At 42.9% G+C, this 22433-nt stretch overlaps 2 protein-coding genes across 2 annotated transcripts; both read right to left on the minus strand.

Moving 5' to 3' along the window:
* Positions 1 to 489: 489 nt before the first annotated feature.
* asah1b (N-acylsphingosine amidohydrolase (acid ceramidase) 1b) lies at positions 490 to 8088 on the minus strand. The gene is made up of 14 exons (XM_064334988.1): positions 7738 to 8088; positions 7347 to 7393; positions 6832 to 6922; positions 6351 to 6437; positions 5840 to 5918; positions 5670 to 5744; positions 5152 to 5197; positions 4791 to 4935; positions 4411 to 4465; positions 4015 to 4096; positions 3425 to 3556; positions 2906 to 3029; positions 2055 to 2111; positions 490 to 1941 (listed from the first exon to the last, which is right to left on the minus strand). Exons 1-14 carry the CDS (start codon positions 7810 to 7812, stop codon positions 1852 to 1854), a joined length of 1185 nt encoding a protein of 394 aa, XP_064191058.1. The 5' UTR covers positions 7813 to 8088; the 3' UTR covers positions 490 to 1851.
* Positions 8089 to 9284: 1196 nt separating this feature from the next.
* On the minus strand, positions 9285 to 17678 carry frg1 (FSHD region gene 1). The gene is made up of 9 exons (XM_064334989.1): positions 17497 to 17678; positions 16935 to 17002; positions 16582 to 16704; positions 12917 to 12974; positions 12702 to 12816; positions 11895 to 11999; positions 11151 to 11242; positions 9883 to 9993; positions 9285 to 9609 (listed from the first exon to the last, which is right to left on the minus strand). Exons 1-9 carry the CDS (start codon positions 17553 to 17555, stop codon positions 9573 to 9575), a joined length of 768 nt encoding a protein of 255 aa, XP_064191059.1. The 5' UTR covers positions 17556 to 17678; the 3' UTR covers positions 9285 to 9572.
* Positions 17679 to 22433: the final 4755 nt, after the last annotated feature.

The raw sequence follows: 22433 nt of genomic DNA on the forward strand, positions 1-22433 counted from the left end.
TACATCCGACTGTCATGTCCGGACACTGCTGTACCAATCACAGCACATTAAAACAAGAAGTAGCTTGAGGGTTTTTCAACATGGACAAAATTGCCTTGTCTACTTTATCACCTTTTCACTGTTACAAATGGGTATGAAAAACGGGTTCATTTTTGTTTGTGTGTGTGTGTGTTTGGGGGGCTGACATTTCATAGTTGGGCATTGAATCCAGACAGACCTGGAGGCCCACAGGGTGATCAATACCTCACTAATCAGATGTACGGCACGACATAACAGTGGTTCCCTAACTTTTTTTTGGCCAGGCCCCACTTGGCTCATGGGAAATTAAATCTCACATGCACACACAGCTTGTGCTGAGCCTTTTTCCTTCGACTCTCACCCATGGGCACGCCCCCCACTTTGGGGGAGTCCCTGTCATAACTGCATTCTATAAAATGATTCATTAAGCTGCAGTCTTCAATCACAATCCAATCACAGCGAACACGGTAGTTTGAACAATCTTTTATTTTTCCAAGTAATGCCTGTTCATTGAAAACATACCTGCGGTACAGTTTAAAGGCTAAAGCTCTGGGTTGGTTTCGGTCACCCAGGAAACACAGAGGCATTCATGGCATCGACACACACAGCTGTCCGTCTCACAGGGAAGCAGCTGTTCCCATAAGCCCTCAGATTCTGTTCCTCACAGACATCACATACATCTCAACACAATCTACACACAGTTTCTGATTCAGTACTCAATGTAAAAAAAAAAACGGAACAAGACAGGCAGATAAGTGCAAACTTCAATGGAGTCGTTTCACCTTTTTAGGGATCCAGGAGGTACTGTTATTGTTAGAAAATGTTGAGCAAAAGGGGGATCAAGCTCTTCAGATGGCGTTACTCTGCATCATTTGGAAACGGGCCTCAAAAAATATTAGCCAAGTTTCCATATTGTCAGTATTCAGAAAATACAAGAGTTTCCAAATTGTCATCAGTGCTGAGTGTCTGCGTAATATGATTTGAAAGAACCCATCTGTTTTGATTAGCAATCACTTGAATTTAATTCGTAGGAGAGAATGGTGTCTTTCCCTTTAAATGTGCAATGTGTCGTAAGCTCCATGAATTTCATATTTTCTTGATTTCATTTTTTATGCACACTGCCATTTTACCATTTTGACAAGCTGCATAAATTCATCCTAATGGAAACAGCGCTAGAGCCTCATTTTTGAGATGGATTTGTTTTTATTGTAAATTATTCCCTAGCACCCTGGTTTAATAGACTACAGAGTACGTTTGTTTTCCTGACACCAGTGTACTAACTCCTCACTGTGAATGCCTGCATTGTCATTTTTTCAAGCCATTTGAAGGCACACTTGTTCTCAAAGCAGTTACCACTTTATATTTTTATTTTTTACATTAAATAATCCCTAAATTTGGCCATATTTTTCAACATACCCAGAGCTCAGTTTAGTAACGTTAGAAAATGGAGGGAGATCCCAGTTTTTAATGGCTACATACATCCACTGTACTGTCACGGTGTGACTTCCTATTGGACAACTGTTATCAGAATGAATCCATAAACTCCACCCCCAGGGGGTTCTATCCAATGAAGGAAGAGCTCTATGCAGAATCCAAGTCTCTGAGAAATGCAGGTTTATGTGCTAGTGGTTTAAAGGTTCTGCTGAGCTTGTTCATTTTGTGGCAGTTTGAAGTGGCACAGTGGAGGGGTGGGGGTTTTCCACCCCAAGCACTGTTCCCAAATCAGCTGTAAAAAACCCATTATTGTATTACCCAGCTAACTGTAGTGGTGTTGTGTGCAAGGTCAGCTGATCCCAGGTCAGTGCTTGGGGCTCCATGTGTGGGGAGCGCCATTCACCAGGGCATGCAGGGGTTGGGACATTCCCGGATGTAGGACTCCAGTCTGCCCTTGGACACCTCCATCAGGGTGGTGTACGTGGTCAACTGAAACAGGAAGCCAGGGAAAGGGTAGAGTATCAAAATCCACGAAGCAGGAATCGCAGCATTACAGCAGGACATTACAAGCAAGCTTGTGAGATTTTGGGACCACAACTCACCTTGTTGAGGACAGGTTTTGTGGAAAGAACATCGTAGATGGTCTTAATTGAAATGTTCTACAAAAACAAAAGACATTTAGGCAGATTTAGGATGGTTATCCAGGCTGGAGGATAATGGAAAAATCATTCCTTTCACATTTGAATACAAAATTACCATGGAAACAGTAACCGCCTAATCAACATTGAATTCCCTTAATACCTTCAAAGGCACCCAAAACCACCATTTAAAGTTTATTTGAATTAAATGATCAGTAAGTAGATCAGTATCCAGGCTTAATGTTTGGTTTTCTGGAAAACTCGAGTGGCGTTTGAGAACAAACACCTGGCAAAGGGGAATTGGACCTGCTTTACCCAGCATGCATCTACTTAAATGTGCACTTAAGGTACTGAGGAAATTTCAGCATGCAACAGTCCCTGGAGCACAAGTGAGCATTCATGGTCCTGTTTTTCTCCACCCCCACCTCTTGATCAGCCCAATGATTGACAGTTAATGTACAAATGACAAACAGGATCATTTGGGCCTGAGAAGCTAATTTACAGCACGGCCTCTACCCCAGTTCTGGACAGCCACAGGACGTGCTGGTTTTCCTTGTTTCTCAGCATGTAATACAGCAGTTGATTATGCAGTTAATTTGCCTCACCCGTGTTTTGGGTCTGAATTAGCTATTCATTATAAGGCAAAATCAAACATCAGTACACCCTGTGGCTGTTCAAGAGCGGGGACGAATTAGAACAAAATCCTGCCTGCCCCTTTGGCCCTGCAGTAAATTAATCTGAACGACCTCTTTCTGACAATGCTCAAATTAATGTGAGCCCCCACCACCAGCCAAAGCCTGTGGCCATGTACTCACTGCCTGCATGGTCTGGTTCATGCATTTCATAGCTGGAGTCCTGCGGTCGTCCAGGAAGAAGGGGTCCTTCCAGTGGTCGTAGTTGGTCTCCAGCACATACCACCGGTCCTGCTTGTGGTCGAGCCTTAAAGAACACAGAGGCCCATCACACTGAAGAAGAGCTATGTGATCCCTAATCTTTAGAGAGAACCTATGGTCAAGACCTCATCTGGCCACCTGCTGGGCCTGGTGTGTAAAGATTCACAGACATTCACAGACTAAAGGCATATTTCCTGGACTCCGGAGAGATTGTTCCCGCACAGACCCTGCTGAATGAAACCCACCCTCCCTGGGAAGCGCTACAGCTAGTGATGCGCCACCCGCCCAGGCTGCTGGCCAATCCGGAATCAGTACCAGAGTGCAGGGGGTGTATCACAGCAGTAAAACCCTGAGTTTGAGCGGGACGCTCCACCCCATGGCCCATGGACACGCCCCGCTGTTTTAACCACGCCCCGGGTTGAGTGTGCAGACTGAACTCACTCCCAGATGTCCAGGCTGAGCACTCTGGAGCGGGTGATCACGCAGCCCTGCCCCGTCTGGTTCCCTCCCAGGATGAAGTAGGCTGGGGCCAGCAGCTTGGTCTGGGCCAGCCTGTTCTTGGCCTCCTCGTAGCTGTGGGTGGAAAGTGAACCAAAGAGAAAAACAAAGCACACCAGTTATTTCAAACCTTTTTTTTAACCAAACACACCTGTCTGCTTCCCTTTTCAGTTCCAACCACAACAGCAGCAACAAGACATGACAGAGCTGTCAAAAGACATTCACTGCATAACAAAATCCCCTGCATTGCCAGTTATTCAGAACATGGATCCTACAAAGATGAATAACCTTATATATGCTCAAAACATATATAGACCAAAACAAGATCTTGCCTTTTAATTATTAGTGATAGGGAAGGATTCCTATGAAATAAACTAGAAAAAAAAAGAAACTATTCATGCCTTGAATAGTTAAACAGACAAGAGGACTGAGGACCAGGCTATTGAAAAGCATGTAGACTGCTACAGGGAAGATGTTGTGTAACCTTCAACCACAGCACAAACTGATCTGTTTCACTGAGATGGTACAGATACCTGGTAGCATTCTCCAGAACCGACCGTGTGAGGAAGCTCATCCACATCCCGTCCCTCTTTCCCAGAATCCACTCCAGGATACCTGCAGGAAGAGGGTGTTTCCATTGAGACGGCCCCCCACTGCATTATTCACGCCGCGTTTGCATACCAGCTCAGAGCGAGCAAAAACACAGGCACAAACAATATATACCCCCATTCCTGCTCCACCCTCTCAAAAAATATTTTGTGCGTTGTCAAAAACAGTACCCATGATGTGAAAAGGGATAAGGGGGTTTGTCGAGACAGCAATGCCTTTGAATTTTACATAAAAATTGATTTCCAATAATATTCCACTTCTGGGATATTCCAACAGAAAGACATGGTTTTATATGCGTCATTAAGCAGGACAAGGCTCACCGATGTACCCTCCGTCAAGGCTGAAACGCTCGTTCATGGTGAGAGTGAAGGTGTGCTGTGAGAGAAAGGCAAGGTAAATGTTCTAGAACTGAGGGAAGGATAAATGTAATGTACTGGAACAGACAGAAGGGTAAATATAATGTGCTAGAACAGAAGGAAAGGCAAATGTACTGAATCGGTTTTTACCGATGTTGCTCTACAGCTGGTCAAAGACGCTTCTAAGTCAGTGCTGAAACATTTATTAAGACATATGAATAATAGTACACCATTGCGACCTGCAATCCAGAATCAAACCTGGCCCGGATAATACATAAAACACACACACACACACACACTGAGTAGTCAACCGGTGGCTCAAGGCCCCAGAAGGCTACACTTACCGGCCTGATACCTGTCAACATGCCCACGTATCCAGCGAAGTTGGTGGATTTGAAGACAGTCCGATTGTTTCGTGTGAAGTCCACGTTCACCACGAGCGGCTTCAGTGTCTCCGTTATTATCCAGGACCTATTCTTCAGGTCCCACCTGTGACATTATCAAGACAAACACACCTCACTGGCACCGAAACGCCATCAGCTACAGCTGTGACTGATGGCCTCGATGCATGTATGGAGCCTTTGGATGCAATTAATTGAAAATAAATAAATTGCAAAAGAAAGGTAGGATGAATAATTTTAAGCTTTTTTTGTTTTTAACCAATAAACCCTCATTCTTAAGCAGGCCAATACTTTATATGCTTACCCCATGAACAATCCAAAGTCTAAATTCCGCCCATGGAACAAATTACCTGAAAGACAAAAAAAATAAAATGGTGTAAAAAAAATAGATAGTTATAACCCTGTACTGGTGCCGTTTCAAACACATGAAATGCAGTGGTTGTTTCTGTTTTTCCCTGGTTCACAACCATAAAACACTAAAGAAAAAATGAAAGGTGGATTTAAAAAGAGGCACACACAATGTTAATCATTGATCTTTTAAATCCTACCAGTTACTTTTAGTCCCCTTATATTTTTATTACACATTTGTTTAGGCAATGCCATAATCCAGGGTAATGTATGAAACTGACACACATTTACACTTAAGTACACCTACCAATGCAACCCAGGATAATTACCTGGCATATAGGTATGTGAAACAGCAGAATCCATCACATATTCAAACCACTGGCCCACTAGTCAGGTTCTGCTCATAACCCATTACACCACACTGCTACAGGTTTTAGCTTTGAGATGAGATCACACAATGTGGGAGAAGCTCACCATTTGCATCCTCTGCAACCAGCGATGTGCACACTGTGAAGACCTCATAGAAAATATTGAACAGGACAACTTCTCCTGTAGGACAAGGGGGGGGGGGAGATGATATTATACAGCATGCAGGCTTTCATTGTTTTTCATATTGTTCATAGGAGTTCCGCGTGGTGTGTTACCCAGAGCAACACCGGAATCCTGGGCGATTCCCTTGATCTCCTCATTGAAGGGGTAAGGCAGTGTGCTCACGATCAGAGGCTGGGGAACAGAGATTCGTTAAAATTAAAGACAAACACCTCCTTCGTGAGAGTTCACCCAACAGGCCACTATCGAAAGTATTGGAGGGCAGAGTCGCGATAAGGGACATTCGCGTATGACAGGGCATAGGAGCTGGAACTCTTCAAAGGAACAAACAGCAGCAAAACATAAGGGAGACTCCTGAGACTTCATGAGCTGCAGTTGTGGCCAAATTTAATAGTAAATGTTTTGTCCTAACAATCCTTTGTGAATCCTCCTTAAAAACCCCACTCGATTTATTCCACCATTATGTTTGCATTATAATGTGTAGTTTTACCAGTGATGTGTAGGTTACAGCTATAATCTATGGAAACAAAAGCACAGAAACGTGTTTGCGAGAACAAAAAATTCCCTTGCAGGACTAAGAACTGCATGATAAAATTAAGCCCTCACCAGATCTCTATCCACAAGTTCGATTAGTTTCCCACTGGGAACGAAGGAGTTGGCCAAATCTTTGATGGCCTGGATCATGGAGACCAACTAAATTAAATAAAATTTTGTTAGTTACTGATGAACACAGATCAACATTCAAGCTTCTCCTTTCAGTTATTTACTCTACATATAAAGACAGTCAATTTAATTAACAGGAGTCAAATTTAAACCTCTGCTTCATGGAATTGCAGTATTTTAATTACATACAGAAGGCTATTCAAAAATTTGTATCAAAACAATGTAATTTAGGGAACACAAAGTATTCAATCAAATTTGTATGTGATTATGTATGCAGTAATCCAATTCCTCTATTTGTTTAGCAAACTCGGTGAGTGTGATTACTGAAATATCAGTAAACCTGCGCAACATATTTTAAAATTAAAGGGCAAGACTTGCATGAAAGAAGGGAAATGATGTGTAGAACTACAACTAAACTACTTACATTTGCTTTCTTGTCAGTAATTACTTCGGTCCATCGTTTGCTGGGGGGTAAATCCAAGTCTACCGTATACCAGGTGACCGCACCTTTGAAACTGCAAACAGTACTGCACTTTAATGTCACTGTCACACGTATTGTACTAACCATTCTATTTTCTCTGGACATAATTACATCAACTGTTCCCTTTCTTAATCATAATCATTACAGAAACTACTACTTCTCACAGCTACTAGTTTACGTAATTTGCCAATCATATTCCCTGAGAGCTCGGGCTTTAACTTGGCAAAGTTTAAGACACAGGAGCATTCTACAAGAGACTGTCATTATGATGACTGAATGGTAACAGAAATTATCGCTGCAGAATGCTTCATACATATGACAGTCACTCTGAAAGTACTAGATGTACCACAGCAAGCAGAAACACGCCTGTGTCATTACAAAACCGTAGTGTGGCAAGGTTCACACTACTGCAGTTGATATGTCACTTAAAATTCTGTAATAATAAAAAGGAGACATACGTTGGACCTCTTGGTGGATACATGCCTGAGCGGCATTCCTCGGTGTACTGCAATCAAGAAGGATATTTTAGATAACAGGTTAGATTACCGTTAGTTGCCGGGGAACTTAACAAAATAGCACCTGTATTGATAACTGAATGCTCGTCAGAAAGTGCGACCGTAACAACAGTTTATGCAATAAGCTAGCTAGCAATCCGGTTCACTAAATAATACATAAATAAAAACAAGACAAGCTACTGCGTGATGAAAGTTAGTCAGCTACTGAGAAAATAAGTTACCTAGCTAACTAGCAAGAAAAGCTATACAAGCAATGTGGCCAATGGGCCACTTAGTAAACTTAAGTGTAATCACAACAGCAAGCTTGCTATTAGCCAAACGGAAAACGACATACCGGAGGCACATACTGCGTCGATACTAGCGTACAAAGAAAACCGAGGACGAAGCAACATATCAAACCGCTGGCCATTTTTGTATGTTATCGATAGCCGCAACTAAAGTTAGCGAGCTACTTCCCTTAGTTCCACTGATTCAACAAACAAGGAAGTATTCAGTAACATCGTCTCGCTCGTGACTTTCAACGCTAATGGAATGTACCTCTTTCAAACAGGGGGCCCTAAAGGATTTGTTACTCATATTATATTCCGAATCAGTTAAGAATTTATTTGTTCGACATGTCGTACTTGGAGATAGGCAAAGATAATCAACAATTTAAAGTTGACATTAACGTTTAAGTCTCCGTTAAAAAAAAAGAAGTTATCTCTACCCATCTCCTCCCCCCTCATCGGTAGGATCATGTGGTCTACTCAAAATAAATAAGGAAGTGAAATGGAAACATGTGATTTCGATCTTGCTTGTGATCTAATTATTGCAAAACAGCCTGGGATGGTGGTACCAGAGCTGGTCATTGGGGTGAAAGGTAATTTTAAACATTCCAGTTTATTTCCTCATTAGCGTTCCTTCTAATGAAAAGGAAGGGCTTCACATAAGGATGGTGTGGTGTCATCAGGTGCCTTTGATGTGCTATATCTTAGAATGAACAAGTCCGTGTATTGTCATTGCAGCAAAGCCATATCCCCACATAGCACATCGTGCTATATGGAGATAGCGCGGTGGTAGAACAATAGGTCACCCAAGTCTCGAGACTCTCAGTGCCTCTGCGTAAATAAGGTTAAAGTGCGGCAAAATACAGCTTGTGAAGTTCCAAACAGCTGTCAAATATACAAGTGCTGCTTCAATTATGCCACTGCGATATTTCAAATTGTACCTGTTCAGCTATTCAGTAATAAATACCATTCACTGACCAAGTTTCCCCTATGCACAATAACCTTTAGAACTTTTTTTGAACCTTTATAAAGTACAGGTGCTTGCCTTATTTTTCGTTCCTCTGGCAATCAGACATGAATGGGATCATTCTGAAGGGCATGCTGAACAGATGAAATTGTGATTGGCTGGATTAATTCAGTACCCCCCCCCAATCTTCCCCACAATGTCCTGGCAGTCTTCTGCAACAGCTCTGTGCAGTCTCATATTCCTGTAGGTCCGCAATATTATAATCATTGTATGCTGCTCAGTACAGGCCCTCAATAATTCACCAAGTCTCTTCATTGGCCACTCAACGTAATATATAACATTAAAATAATCTTCCCCCCGATGCAGTCGCCCCTCACATATGGCATTCTGTTATCTGGGTTTCACTCCACTTGAGTTCAGCAACAGGATGAGAAAGGATCCATTTTTTCTTTTAGGGTTCAGACATCTTTAAAGGTTTGATTCTTAAGTGAGTCAAACATCCTGTGCTCAGTGATTGTAGAGCACTTAATGCTTTATTTTGTTTGGCGATCCTTTTTCAAGATCAAAATTGTTCTAGCAGTCCCACCTACGGGTAAATGACTAAAGGAACTGCAGGGATAGTCACCCTTTCACAACATGAAACTGCTGTTGAATAACCAGTAAACAATTTCATTTATTTAAATCTGGACAAAATGATGTAGACAGCACTCAAATGAACAAATGACATGACAAAACTGTTCATAAAACAGTCTACTTGTTCAAACACTTGTAATAAAATACATATATTTCTAAAGTAATATTCTGAAAACTGCATGAAACATGAGTTGGGAAAACAAAACAAAAATAAAAAAATTTAATAGAAAAAAAAAAAAAAAAACTGGCAGCACTGTCTTAAAATATCTATCAGACTTCCTTGGCCAAACAGTCACCATATCCTCATTTGCAGTATCTGTCAGCCTTCATCTTGGCTCTCCTGTTGACAAAAAAAAACACGCAGGTGGTAAATTTTCAAAAATCTCGAATAATTTTTTTTACAAAGCTATTTTTGTATGTTCATCCCCCAATCCCCCCCCCCCCCCATTTACAATGATGAGTTCTATTGGTCAATTTGTCCTCTGAACCACATACAGCTCGCTGCCTCGTGCTGTCTGTTCCAAGTCAGCTGACAATGCTAGGTTACACATACTGGGGGACTGCGAATGAAGCAGCTACTGGAGACACAGCACAGGCCTTCATTTGAACGTACCGATCTAATAAAGCTTCGTGAAACTTCCCGTCCGTCCTTGCCTTCTTCAGCGTCTCGCTGTCTCCCTCGTTCACTCTTAGCCTGCGGTCCTGGAAACTCTGGAACTTCTTCCTGCCAATCAGAATGCCCGGTTAGGCGAAGCGGATGGGCGAGTTTCAATGTCCCTTAATCAGTGTTCTCTGAGAGAAGAAATCTTTTCTTTTTTTAACTATGATGATCACTTGTGTGGGGAGTTAAAAGCCCTTCTATTCCAGGACGAATGAAAAGAAAGAAACTGAACGGTATTAGTTGCCATTGTTTGGCTGATTTCAGATCATTTTAAAGAAAGTGCGCTTGATAACCCTAAGTGTCTGGCGGAGAGCCTGACGTGGGCAGACTGAATGCCTTAATCGCACTCACTCCCGGACGCGAACGCGACAGCGCGTTGTGGAGAGCGTTGTCTTTTTCCGAGGGACTCCAGGCGTACCCCATTACACCCGCTCAGTTTCCGGCTCGCTCGCCTCGCCTTTACCGCACGGGTCAGCCCGCGTCGGCCTGCGCGCTTTTAGAAAGGGACGGGCAAACGACGCGCGGCAAAGCAGCGTGGCGCGAGGACCGCCATTATCATCACGCGAAGCGACGGGGAGTCATTTAACATCGCCCCCCCCCCCACTCTAAGATGGATGACGCCTCCAGAGCAGTCATTACAACGCCTTGAATTAAATGGCCCAGAAACATCCCGAACACAAAAAAAAAGGAGGAGAAAGAAAGGAAAGCTCTAGCGGGAGCCTCGGTCTCTGGCACGTCCCGTTCCGTCTCTCTGTCCCCTTCCACTCCTCTTTAATGGAATTCACGCTTCCAGAGTGGCAGTCAAATGACAGGCAGGGTGCTATTTAGTCGTCCAATAATAAAAAACAAAAATACTAAAATACCCTGAGGACAGAGCAACGCATTCAAGAACCTTCAGGGAATTCATGCATTTTGAAATATATTTAAAATGAGCTTCTCCTACTCAATCAGAAATGAAATGCTTTGTCTTTCGTGTAACCTTTGAAATCTCTGTAAATGCTTTAAAAATAAAATTAAAAGTAAAAAAAAACTATTCCTTACAGTACAAATACGAATGTGCTTACCGCACCTAATCACAGTATATTCCATCGTTATTTAAAGCGAGAAGGCTCTGTGTTGTTTCCATGTGGCATTTGATTCATTAGACTGCACTATGTCAATTTGCTTACATTTATTTACTGGGCTTATGAAATTGGTCCAGGTATATGACGCATACGCACACATAGTTTATCTCACAGTTCTTCACGTTTCCCCGGTCTTCGTCCGCGATGTCGTCGTTTCTCTTGATCTCCTGCTCAGCACAGGACCTGATCTGTTGTGGGTGGGGTGGGGTGGGGGGGGGGGGGTATGAGTCAGGTGGAGGAGAAACTCTTTTTTATTTTTTTATGCTTCAGATGGAATCCAATTCCAAAGGTGTGGACAACCCTGGAGACACTCAAGAGACGGTCCCACAGGGAACTGAACTCTGGGACAGATACAGTCAGCAAGAGAGGGCCCGTCTGCAAAAACCCAAGGGAGGAAATCTGGCAGAGCTTCCACAGGAAATCAATGAAGTGGTCACTTACAGGTCTTTACATGAGGACAAAATCTTGTAAAAAAAATACATATTAAAAAGCTTGCCATTTTCAAAATGGCTGTCAGGCTGCCGTTTGGCTTTCTGCATGGGAAACAGATTAATGCACCCTGTATTGCCAAACAGGGAGAGAGCAGCATAGGAAGACCTGATAGTGGCAAGCTATCTGGCATGAGGACAGGGAGAGCCAGACGTGGAGCCCTTCCTCCGAACCTGCAGATATGTGTGCAGTCAACATTTCATCACAGGTAATGAAAATGAGCAGTGACGGGTGTCACTAGCTGCAGCAGCACGTAGACAGGCTTTGCATTCAGAAATGAATTCTAACAGGCTCCGCCTACACCCCGCCCTCTGCATCTGTTAAAGAGGCGGCCGCATGAACGAGCGTCACCTTCACCATCTCCTCTTCCCCCGCCGTCTTGCTCCCGGCGACGATGTCCCCGCTCTCGCTGTAGGAGATGAAGCAGCTGTTGGCCGCCATCAGCGCCATTTTACCCTGCGGAGGGAGAAACCGGGAGACCCGGGGGGAGAGGTTCAGTGCTCGGCCCCTCACGAAAACCCTCCGTTTCCTGAGTAACAACCCGTTGCAAGCCTCCTTCGCTAACACGCGCGGGGCGTAAAGAGGAGAAACGTTTCCTCAAATAACACAAAATCACAGGAAACATTTTCGTTTGGTTGACGAAAAGAGCGACCCGGGATGACGCCGACGCGTAAAATGGAATCTGCACCAAAACCGCTAATTAAGTCTCGCCAGACGGATGAGTAACGACGACCGGCCTGCTCGCGCACCATAAAAAGAACAAAAGATTTATGTTTTCGTTCAAAGAGGTATTTGCATGAATGAAAAGCTTTTATTCAGCGTCACAGGCGGTGCCGGAGGACCGCTATAAAAACATAAAATCCAGGCCGCTCGTTATGATTGACGCAAGCAGAGTCGTGAGAGACGGCCTAGTTCCACATCTCATTTCTTCTGGTAGAGCATCGCTTTCTCTGAACATTAATAGTATCTCGCGGCTGTTCATTTTCAAAAATGAGCTCCTGCGCTTTCTGAATTAGAAGACATGAGCTAAATGGGAGTTGTTTCTTTCAGAGAACAGCCCAAAGTCCCTCCCTTTTGTCTGTGCGAGGATATTGCCAGACCTCATTCCAAACGCTAGTTTTAAAACATTCCCAGGTTTTCCGGAACAAACAAACTCACGTCCTGGAACACGGGCTCCCACTGTTCCCGGGAGCCGATGGCGTCGGAGCGGCCCACCACCGTGCCCTCGGAGGTGATCCCCAGGTATTTCCCGTACCCCGACTTCAGGGCTATCCTGCAAGGTGGGGGGGGGGTGGGGGGGTTAGGTTTCAGTGCCTGTGTCCAAAATAATCAGACAAAAAAAAAACCTCTCGTTGCCACTAGGTGGCACTCACCTGGAGTCAGAGAGCTTGATGGCGGTAAACTGCTCCGGAGGATCGGGGCCTTCATCATCTGAAAAATTCAAACGCATTTTGTTGCCCTTTCATCTTCAATGCTGACATTTTAATCCAATGAGCCTTCAAAGGCCGTTCTGTCGGTCAGGCTGTTCTTTTCCTCCTGTTCCTCCTGGTTAAAAGCAAGCCCAAAACGTCTCCCAGGTCACAGGAGCAAGAAGCACACCCCAAGCTGCCACCATCACAGGAAGTCATATACAATCCCCCCCTCACACAGCTGCTCGTATGACTAACCAGCGTGAACGTAAAACACATAAGGGACACTACCTGTCCAGAGTGGCAGCATATAAACATGGTACATGCATGTCCTGTTTCATAAAACACACAGGGCTTCAGAGACACTCACTCACTCACTCACACACACAGCACTATTATAAAAATGACGAATGAATCTAAATGAAGAACACTTGGCAACACAAAAAAAGAAAAAATAATGTAACTGTCTGAAGTGTGAGCTGCATCATTGTTTTTTTCACGTCTGAAGACTTGATTTCAGAATAACACATTTTCATTACCAGAATAACGACTCCCAAGCCTGCTTAGAACAACCCCCCACGGGGCTGTTATCTCTATCTGCCCCACTGTGGGCTCAGGCGAGGAGTGAGCCGGCAGTTAGCCTGAAGTGCTCATTTCCTCCCAAAACAAATGTCAAAATGTGCAATCTTGCCAAGTGTCTGCCTGCTTACCTCGTGTGACCCGCTCATTTCGATCAAATTTCACACAACGCAGATCCTGACAGGCTAAAGAGACTCACAGAGCACTTCCCAAGAGCGTACAGCGCACCAACGCCACTTACAACAAATATACCGGGGAAAACAGGCAGGGAGAAAAAAAGAGTTTTTACACGATAAAAAGAGAAAAGAATGAAAAGTGACAGCATGAGAAATTAGCTATTTAAACCGAGCGGCCTCGATAATGAAAAGATATCCTGATGCGTTTCCCAGCAGTCATAAACACTAAACCTATTACGTAGCCTACGCGATCCGTCCTTCAGAGGGCAAAAGGAAAAACGCTCACAAAAAATAGCTGTCATTAGCATATAGGGTTCTTTAGATAAAGCACCAATGGTGGCAACTCCCAGTTGGACGTGTTACATTACAGGTCTTCAGCTTTAACATTTATGTCCAGGAACTAGAGATTACGTAGTCATTTTTTGTATGTGTGTGTGTGTGTGTGTGTGTGTGTGTGTGTGTGTGTGTGTGTTGTGTGCATGTGTTTGTGAGAGAATGTGTGTGCGTTGGATTTAAAACCTCCTTTAGTTTATACATTGCACTCACATTCTCTCACCACCCCACTCTACTGCAGTGGCCAGGAGTAACAGGCAGCCCCAGCCTGGTACCATCTGTTGGGACAGCACAGTAAGGCCAAAGGGGCCCTGTTCATGCTTAGCGCCAGAACCTCCATTACGGCTCAGCATTCTCGGGCCCCACACTTCACAGGGAAGCACGCGCACCACGCCAAACTCACGGGGGCCGACCGCGAATGGGGTGGGGGAGTGGGTGGCAGAATCAGAAATAGAGCCAGCACAATGACGCTGTATTAATTTTCATATTTAACGCCTACGCCAGAGCATGACTTGTGAACATATGCCATTACACATTTAGGTGTTCACAGAAACAGTGCAGGACAAGGATTACAGCATTTGAGTATTTCCTCACCTGAAGATCTGAACCAGTGACCTGCTTGACAGTGAAATGGCCCAACCACTATACTGCACTGCCTTTAAAACCCACCCTCCTGCTTAAAGGAACATGCAAGAATCCTCAGCCAAAATGAAGACCATGTGATCACTAATACGACATCTTTCCTTTGGGGATGACACCGGCACCCTCAACATCAAAACAGTCGCTCCATCTCCAACATGTCACCATGTATCAAACCTGTCTGAGAGCAGACAAGGAGAAAAACATGAAACTCAACTCCCCAAAGACAACAGTACACACACAGAAAAAAGACAGTGGATACCCCCTGCTGCTTTTTTAATACAGGATTTCTGCTTCATCAAACCTAGCTTAACTGGAAGAGACAAGATGCTTAATAAATCCATGCTCTCTTTACGCATGCAAAAAGGATAAATCACTCCCAAGTCAGAGTCTCTGCAGACAGATATTGATAATATTTATCAACAATAATTCATGCAAAAAGACTGGAGCTAATGCCTTTAAGCACACTGGATCCATCCCAACTTAACGGCTCCACGAGTCGTTCTGCATTTTCTGTGCCCATCCTGCCACATTGTGCCCGCGGACCGAATCGCGGACGTGCCAGCGCTCGCATTACGACGCCCACGGCCGGCGTCTCCCGGGCGTCGGTTTCCAGCCCCGACGCAGGAAATTAATTACTCCTCCCGCTCGCCGTGGGCAGCCGAGCGCCGGGGTCAGCAAATGGCGGACAATGAAGCCAGGAAACAATTATACCAAATCAGTTCCCTCAGTCAATATGCGCCCCTCGCCCCCTGAACAAAAAATGCACGTCGTTCATGCTGCCTTGCGTTTCACAGAGCAGTCCATTAGCAGAAGGGGAGGGCTGGGGGTCGTTCCAAAGCGAAAGAGACACTCCAAGCTCTCGGGATTCATTAAAATCCTGAACAATTACTGACAGGGTTCCATTTCTTCCGCGCCAATAGTGTCAGATTTCGGTGTCAGATAATGCCAATTTTTCTGTTTTCGTACTGTTGTATTTATTTATTTTTTTAATAATCATTCTCATTTCAGAAAGGACGGCTTCAAAAAATAAATAAATAAATACAAGAGAATGAAAAAGGGAAAGTGGCATGATCTCATTTGCAATGCAAAACCATTGCTGCAATAATCCCAAATCACTGAACATTCAAGCAAGCAGAACAAAATCCTCTTAAGAGAAATTATATTGTTTTTTTATTTTTTATTATACAGCCGAAATACTTCAAAAAGGTTTGTCTTCACACATTTTGCCCCAAGCTGAGATTTGCAGTAGTAACATGATTGGGACTCAGTTATGCTTCGCATCACATTCATTGAAGTCAGTCACAATACAGACCCCTTTCAAAAGAAGTACAAATAGAAAAATAAAATTGTACATTCTTAGGGGTTTCAGTGACAGTTAATTTACTTCTGTGAAAACACAGCATTATTACACCTCTCCCTTTTTGTAACCTGAAGTTCCTTCAACAGAATTCCGTAGTTCTACACCTTAAATAAAGACCAGGACTTGTGTGTGTATGCTTGTGCTCTACAGGTGGACAGTTTCATCTGCCAACAGGTGGCCATTTATATCTCCCTTCAGTTTTGGATGAGTGGCTAAACCACAGGCCTGACTCACAGCTCCCAAGGACTGCCTCCATCGTTTACCCCCAGGGAGGAAGGGTTAGCACAGCTCTACTTAAATGGGCATGCTTGCGTAGTGTCCCTGCAACCAACTGCACATGAAATGCAGTACTACAGTGTAATGAATGCGCACCTCACCTACGAGACTGCAGGGTGAAAAAAAAGCAAGGACCGGCTATGTGCACTTCGAATGATACACGTGCTCGCCTCGTACTACAGGGCATTCCGTTTTGGGAGAACAGCGCTTTCTGAAACTACACGGTCAAACACTGAAAGACGAAGAGTGGCGTATTTCCATACCTTTGTGAGGTGCGCCCACAGTGAACAGTCCCGTGTCCAGAGCGTGTACGTAAGAATAATTCTGCATCTCGATGGCAACTGTTCCAGTAATTTCTCCAAAATTACGAACTGCCCACCACCGACCTTGAGGGACAAAGAGAAAGGAAAATAAATAAATAACTAACCAGTTAATGATGGTCTTCACGTGAACTTATAAAAGCTTGACTCCATCAGATTGCAATATCCAGCAACAACTCAGGTTTATCTCAGTGATGCGCTCGTCCATGGAAATGCTTAAGTGACTCAGCTACAGCTGGACGGTTTAGTCTGTATAGCAAAATAGAAAATAATGTACCGTTAAGGTACAGTCTCACCAATAATGTCATCTTTATCTGCTTCATCTTCCCTCTTTCTCTTCTTGTCTTTGTGCTTCTTTTTCTTTCTGAAGGTAATGACAGACAGAAAAAAATTAACATGAAACTTACGGATTGCTTGACATGCATTGTCTGTTGACATTGACAATGTATGAGTAATCGTAATCATAATTAGTTTAATAACAATCAAGTGGACTAGCACACTATAACCCTAGCTGTCAAAATTCAAATAATGAACATAATACTTCCTATACTGTGTCAGCCAGCCATCTAATTAACTGTGAATTTTCTAAAACAACGTTACTCGTTGTTCCATGAGAAAGATTGTGAGACTTCGAAGCACCGCAGCTGTCAGCGAAGTACAGCTACTTTGATTAACAGAAAAATATCACGGTAACCAATTGTTACGGCTCGTTAGCATGCGAGTTAGTGAGACACTTTTATCATTAGTGGGTGCAAACGTTATTTTTGCCAACTAGCTAGCCAACATCCACGAGTTACAGTAGCGTCCATATTAGCTAACTAGCTAGCAATATTTCAGTCGATATTTCGTCCGACTTACTTGTCCTTTAAACCTTTCAAGACAAGTTTGGTAGATTTCACGTGTGAGTACTCAGTCATTTTTAGCACTGTGTGGATTTATTTTAAACGATTATTAGCGTCCAGGGGATCCTTCCTCTCCAATAATTTCTACCAGTTCTCTCCCACATGAAAACAGAAAACAACTACACTGAAAGATGGGGTCCGACGAGGGACAATTTAGTTGGTGAGGTGGGGAAAAACGCTCAGTGTAATCTTGCGCCACTCACTGTTCGGAGGTCAGTATCTACAGGCATCAACCCGTGCTCGCTGTTAGGTAACGAAATGTAAGGAGTTTGCTTTCATAGTCGTTCGGTAACTACTTGTATTTTTTTCAAACAGCATACTTAATGTAGAATATGGATTTATTTAATGTCATATTTGATTCAATATCATTATACACGACAAAATGTATTCTTGTTTTAATTTCAAATGAATATATATGCCAGCCTTGATGGAAGTCAATAATTTCGCTGCCCACGAATTCAACTAAACTGTCTCTGGCGATGTGCATGCGAGTGGAAGCATCGCAGCTTTCCGTCTGATCTTATCTTTTTTTATGTTTTTGCTGGCAGTGGAAATGACAAAGCCGACAAGGTCAATGTACTGTGAAAACTGCATTAATGGTAGAACATTCAAAATAAACTGAGCATCAAACAAAGAAGTTTCTGTGACACATGACTGGGATATAGGGGCGACATAGCTCAGGAGGTAAGTTGTCTGGAAGTCGGAGGGTTGCCGGTTCAAACCCTGCCCTGGGCGTGTCGAAGTGTCCCTGAGACACCTAACCCCTAACTGCTCTGGTGAATGAGAGGCATCAATTGTAAAGCGCTTTGGATAAAAGCGCTATATAAATGCAGTCCATTTACCATTTGGACAACCTGAAGGCATAAAGATTCAGACTTGTACCTGAGGGGTAAAAAAAAAAAAAGAAAAAAGAAAACTCCACAGTGAAACAAATCAATTCTTCAACACTCGACTCAAAAGAAGGGCCATTTTGTGGCTTCAGGTGGTGGTGATTTTAGTCTCCCTCTCCCCCTCCACCCCCCTATTCTCTAAAGTATAATTTTCGTAGCCAAGATTAACTGGAAATGAATGATGCCACTTTGTCTAACCTCTAACATTCTCCACAAAGCCCTCTTTTTGAAGTCTTGTCTCGGCAAAGAGACTGGCAGCATGTAGGTGTGGGTGTCTTAACTGTAATTGAAATCACTTTCACTGCCACCTTTTTGTCTCAGCAGGTGGCTGAATGAGACCATCGTCTGGAATGAAAGCTTACATAAGTTACTTGTTCACCCATCATCAGCGCAGAAGTTCAAAAGCAGGGCTGGCCTCCCATTCTCAGTCATTCTCCGTAATGTCACGTCACACGATGCCACGTCTCTGACTTCTGTTCTCTCTGTTTTCTTATTAGAGCCATTAACCTGCTCTGCAAAGATCAACCTCATAATGGAGGTGTGCCATGAAATGAATCATTATGCAAATGAGATCTTATTAACAAGGATCGACCCTTTCAGGAAACCTCTGATGGGAGGCAATAAATCATTTTGTGACGCTGTCAGCGCAGAAAATTAATTAGACAAAAAATAATTTTAAGGCGTGCCCTCTATTGCCAATTCTTCCAGGGGAGTGAAGCACCTTTAAGAGGTGAACAAGAATCATGACCACTTAATAAAAAGTGAGTTGAATATACCTACACAGCTCAGTGAATTTAATTTAGTTCCTTTATCCGTACCGACACACGGTGTGTATTCATTGCAAGCATATCATTACATTGTGCAATTGTACTCTTGAGCTTGATAAATATTATCTCTATTTTGCAAGCATAGATCAGTTGTATAGTTGGGTAACAACATAGTGAGGTCCAGATTGTTGATCTAACATGTTGTTAACAAATCTTAAATTGAAACCTTTATGGAGCCATTTCTCATAATTGGTAATTAATGGTTAAGGTGTGGTCTTTCAATGGGCTGAATTCTCAGCTGAGCATGCGGCTTCAGATTATTACTGGGCTTTGTAATCATGAGTAGCCTAATGACAGTAATCTAACTATTAAATATTTACTAGTGTTACTGCTATTGCTGTAGCTGTGCTATAGCTGCAGCAACTACCACTGTTTTAGATTTTGATATGGTCTTAAACTTATCACAAAAGTATACCATTTTCCAGTAAGATACATAATGTTCGTATTCTTACAAGAAAAGTGACTATTAAAAATAACCATTGGTAGAGCATAGTCAAAATTTTACAAGGTCTTCCTCCAACATACCTTTTAAAAGTTATTCTTTCTTTTCTTTATTGGGTTAAGGAATCCTCTGATTACGGCTCTTGGGTATTTACGGCATTAGACTTTTGACTGTTGATCTTCTGGGAAGTGGTTAATAATTTGGTAGTGTGAAATTCTCTGCTACCCTTCCAGTTGTCTGCGTGTCTTTGTTGTTGGGCCTTGTCGGACAACCCTTTTGTGCTCCATTAGCTGCCTCCCAGCACTGAAACATCTTTCATTATCATTCTTCACTCAGAATCGCTTTCCCCCCGGAGACTCACAGAATAATCCACAAATGTTTTTATTAGTCTGGGATGTTAGTCAGTCACACAATCAAACTGTACTTGTCACAGCACTCTCAAGAGTTGGCACAGTTGTGCATTTTGATGCATAGGGCTCATTATTTCAGATAATCAAATAACGCCACTGTTTTCAATGGTTTTTGTTTTTGGCTCCAATTCTACCTGTCTAAATAGCTACTTGCTGCAAAAAAATTTATATACACATTTATAATAATCAATGATTGAAAAGATTTGTAAGGACAAATCAATGGTATGACCCTGCTAAAAGGCAGTGTCAACACAGTCAGACAGGGATGAACCAATGGCATCTGAAAAAAAGAAGATTGTTAGAGACAATAATAAGGTATATAGAACATCTTGGAAATGTAATTACACATTTTCCTGTCAATAACGCAGCTAATAATGCAGCTGTCAATAACTTCGGTAAAATAATTTGGATAAATTCTGAAACAAGATTGAAATATTATTTTAGTGTTTAACATGAATAACAAGACAATACCTGGTAGCTGCCAATAATTCCATTGCTGCAGAAAGAAGTGTTTCTTCGTCTGGAATTATTCACATACCATTAATCCATGAAAGAAGAAAGTGTATAACTACTGACATTAATTTTATTCCAGAAAAAAATGAGATATTGCACCCACATCGCTGACCTAAATAGCTTGGCTGACATGCTCACGTTCGTTTTTATATTGTATCTTAATATCCTCCGTCCTTACTGTTGAGTAGAACAACAGGACTTAAGTGAATAGGTGTGATTAAGAGTGGGCACACGTTTGCTTTTAAGTCAATACGCTTAGGGCTTAACCGATGGTAATTAGAGAATTCGTTGAGATGATTAATGTTAAGCAATGGGACCATTGTTAAACAAGAACAAGTGAGTACAGTGACCCCACAGCGCTGGGAGGAGGGAACTCTTGGATAGAACAGAAATCCGGAATTTCTGCAGGTGCTATTTATGAGCCAGCACAGTTAGGGGTACCAGGTGGCTGCCAATATAAAGCCATTCCCTGAGAATCCAAATCCTTAGTAAAAGTTGTTAAATTACAGCGAAGGGGGGGGGGGGGGGGGGGCTATCGCTCTATCCGCTCATTTCACATGCGACAATTGAAATGCACCTACTTCCAAATGTATTGAATATCTTGCAGAATGTTTTTAGATAATCTACTCGTTGTGCGGCAGGAGGCACAGTATGTGTTGCCCTGAGGCATGCACCGCAGACTCGGTAAGCCTGTTAAAAAACCCACAGGTGAAAGCGAGAGAAAAAGAAAATCAATTTATCTGATTGCTTCATTTTGAGAACTGAATGATTAATTACACAATCCCCTACAAGTGTTGAGGGGAAAAAAAACTTTTGGAAAAAAAAAAAACACTAGTTAAATGAATTCCTAGAACTATATGTGTTCCCACCTGAGTCTCATTCTGTACTGATAAGATTTGATAGAGCCCCCCCCCCCCCCCCCACCACCACCACCACCCCCCCCCCCCCCCCCACCCCACCCTTGCCTTCTGCTCAACCACAGAGTGGAACGTCCTCTCGCTCCTGGGTTTGACAGACGGTCAAGCCGGCCTCGTGTTCACGGAGGTGAACAGAAGAACAGGTGAGGGATGAGTGACAGAAGAACAGGTGAGGGATGAGTGACAGAAGAACAGGTGAGGGATGAGTGACACAGCTGAGCTGCTGCTCTTCGGTGACGGCAGCTGTCTTCTCTCTACTGTTTTTCTGTATCGACACGGATCATTCCCCCGTAAGTACACCGCGCCCTGTGTCCAGGATTTAGGCCTTAGGCTGTGCGCTGAGTAAACCAGAGGTGATCATCCGGTCTTCATATATAACCGGGGGGCTATAATTCTGGAGAACAAGCATTTTGCTGATTTTTTTAAAACTGGAAACTGACTTTTAAAAATTAGTCTAGGTGCTACAGTCATTTAGAAACTGTATGTTTTTTTAAAAGACAGTAAACAGACAGTGGATTCTCTAGTTTGACAGACAACCTACATACCGGATATAAATGAAAGCTATAGCTTGTATGCGTTATGCTGCAAAGCCCAAGAGTTTTCAGAAACCAATTGCCTCAAAACTTTTGTATAGGGCAGCAAAATCTGTTCAAATATGCACTGGTCTTAATTTTTTTATTATTATGTTTTTAATGGAGTCATAATGACTTATTCCATTATAGGTGAGACCAATTAATTGATTTATTAAGGTTGCCATTAAGGGTTTAGCAGAGTGGCAATGTGAACTGGCCTTCAACAACAGAGGTACAAATTAAATTGAAAATTAAATGCAGTACTACAGGCTAACATAGCCTCTTTGTACCTTGGCCTACTTACCTATTCTTTATAGGCTAC

This window comes from Anguilla rostrata, chromosome 5, assembly GCF_018555375.3.
Source record: "Anguilla rostrata isolate EN2019 chromosome 5, ASM1855537v3, whole genome shotgun sequence".
Taxonomy (NCBI): Eukaryota; Metazoa; Chordata; class Actinopteri; order Anguilliformes; family Anguillidae; genus Anguilla; species Anguilla rostrata.

Coding starts and splice junctions, on each gene's coding strand:
- asah1b (XM_064334988.1), bottom strand. CDS start 7,812: ATGGCCAGCGGTTTGATATGTTGCTTCGTCCTCGGTTTTCTTTGTACG. Junction 5,198..5,669: donor GGTTGCAGAGGATGCAAATG/GTGAGCTTCTCC, acceptor TTTGTCTTTCAG/GTAATTTGTTCCATGGGCGG. Junction 3,030..3,424: donor CTCAGCCTGGACATCTGGGA/GTGAGTTCAGTC, acceptor GTGTTCTTTAAG/GCTCGACCACAAGCAGGACC.
- frg1 (XM_064334989.1), bottom strand. CDS start 17,555: ATGACTGAGTACTCACACGTGAAATCTACCAAACTTGTCTTGAAAGGT. Junction 12,817..12,916: donor ATCAAGCTCTCTGACTCCAG/GTGAGTGCCACC, acceptor CCCACCTTGCAG/GATAGCCCTGAAGTCGGGGT. Junction 11,243..11,894: donor GGGAAGAGGAGATGGTGAAG/GTGACGCTCGTT, acceptor CACCCACAACAG/ATCAGGTCCTGTGCTGAGCA.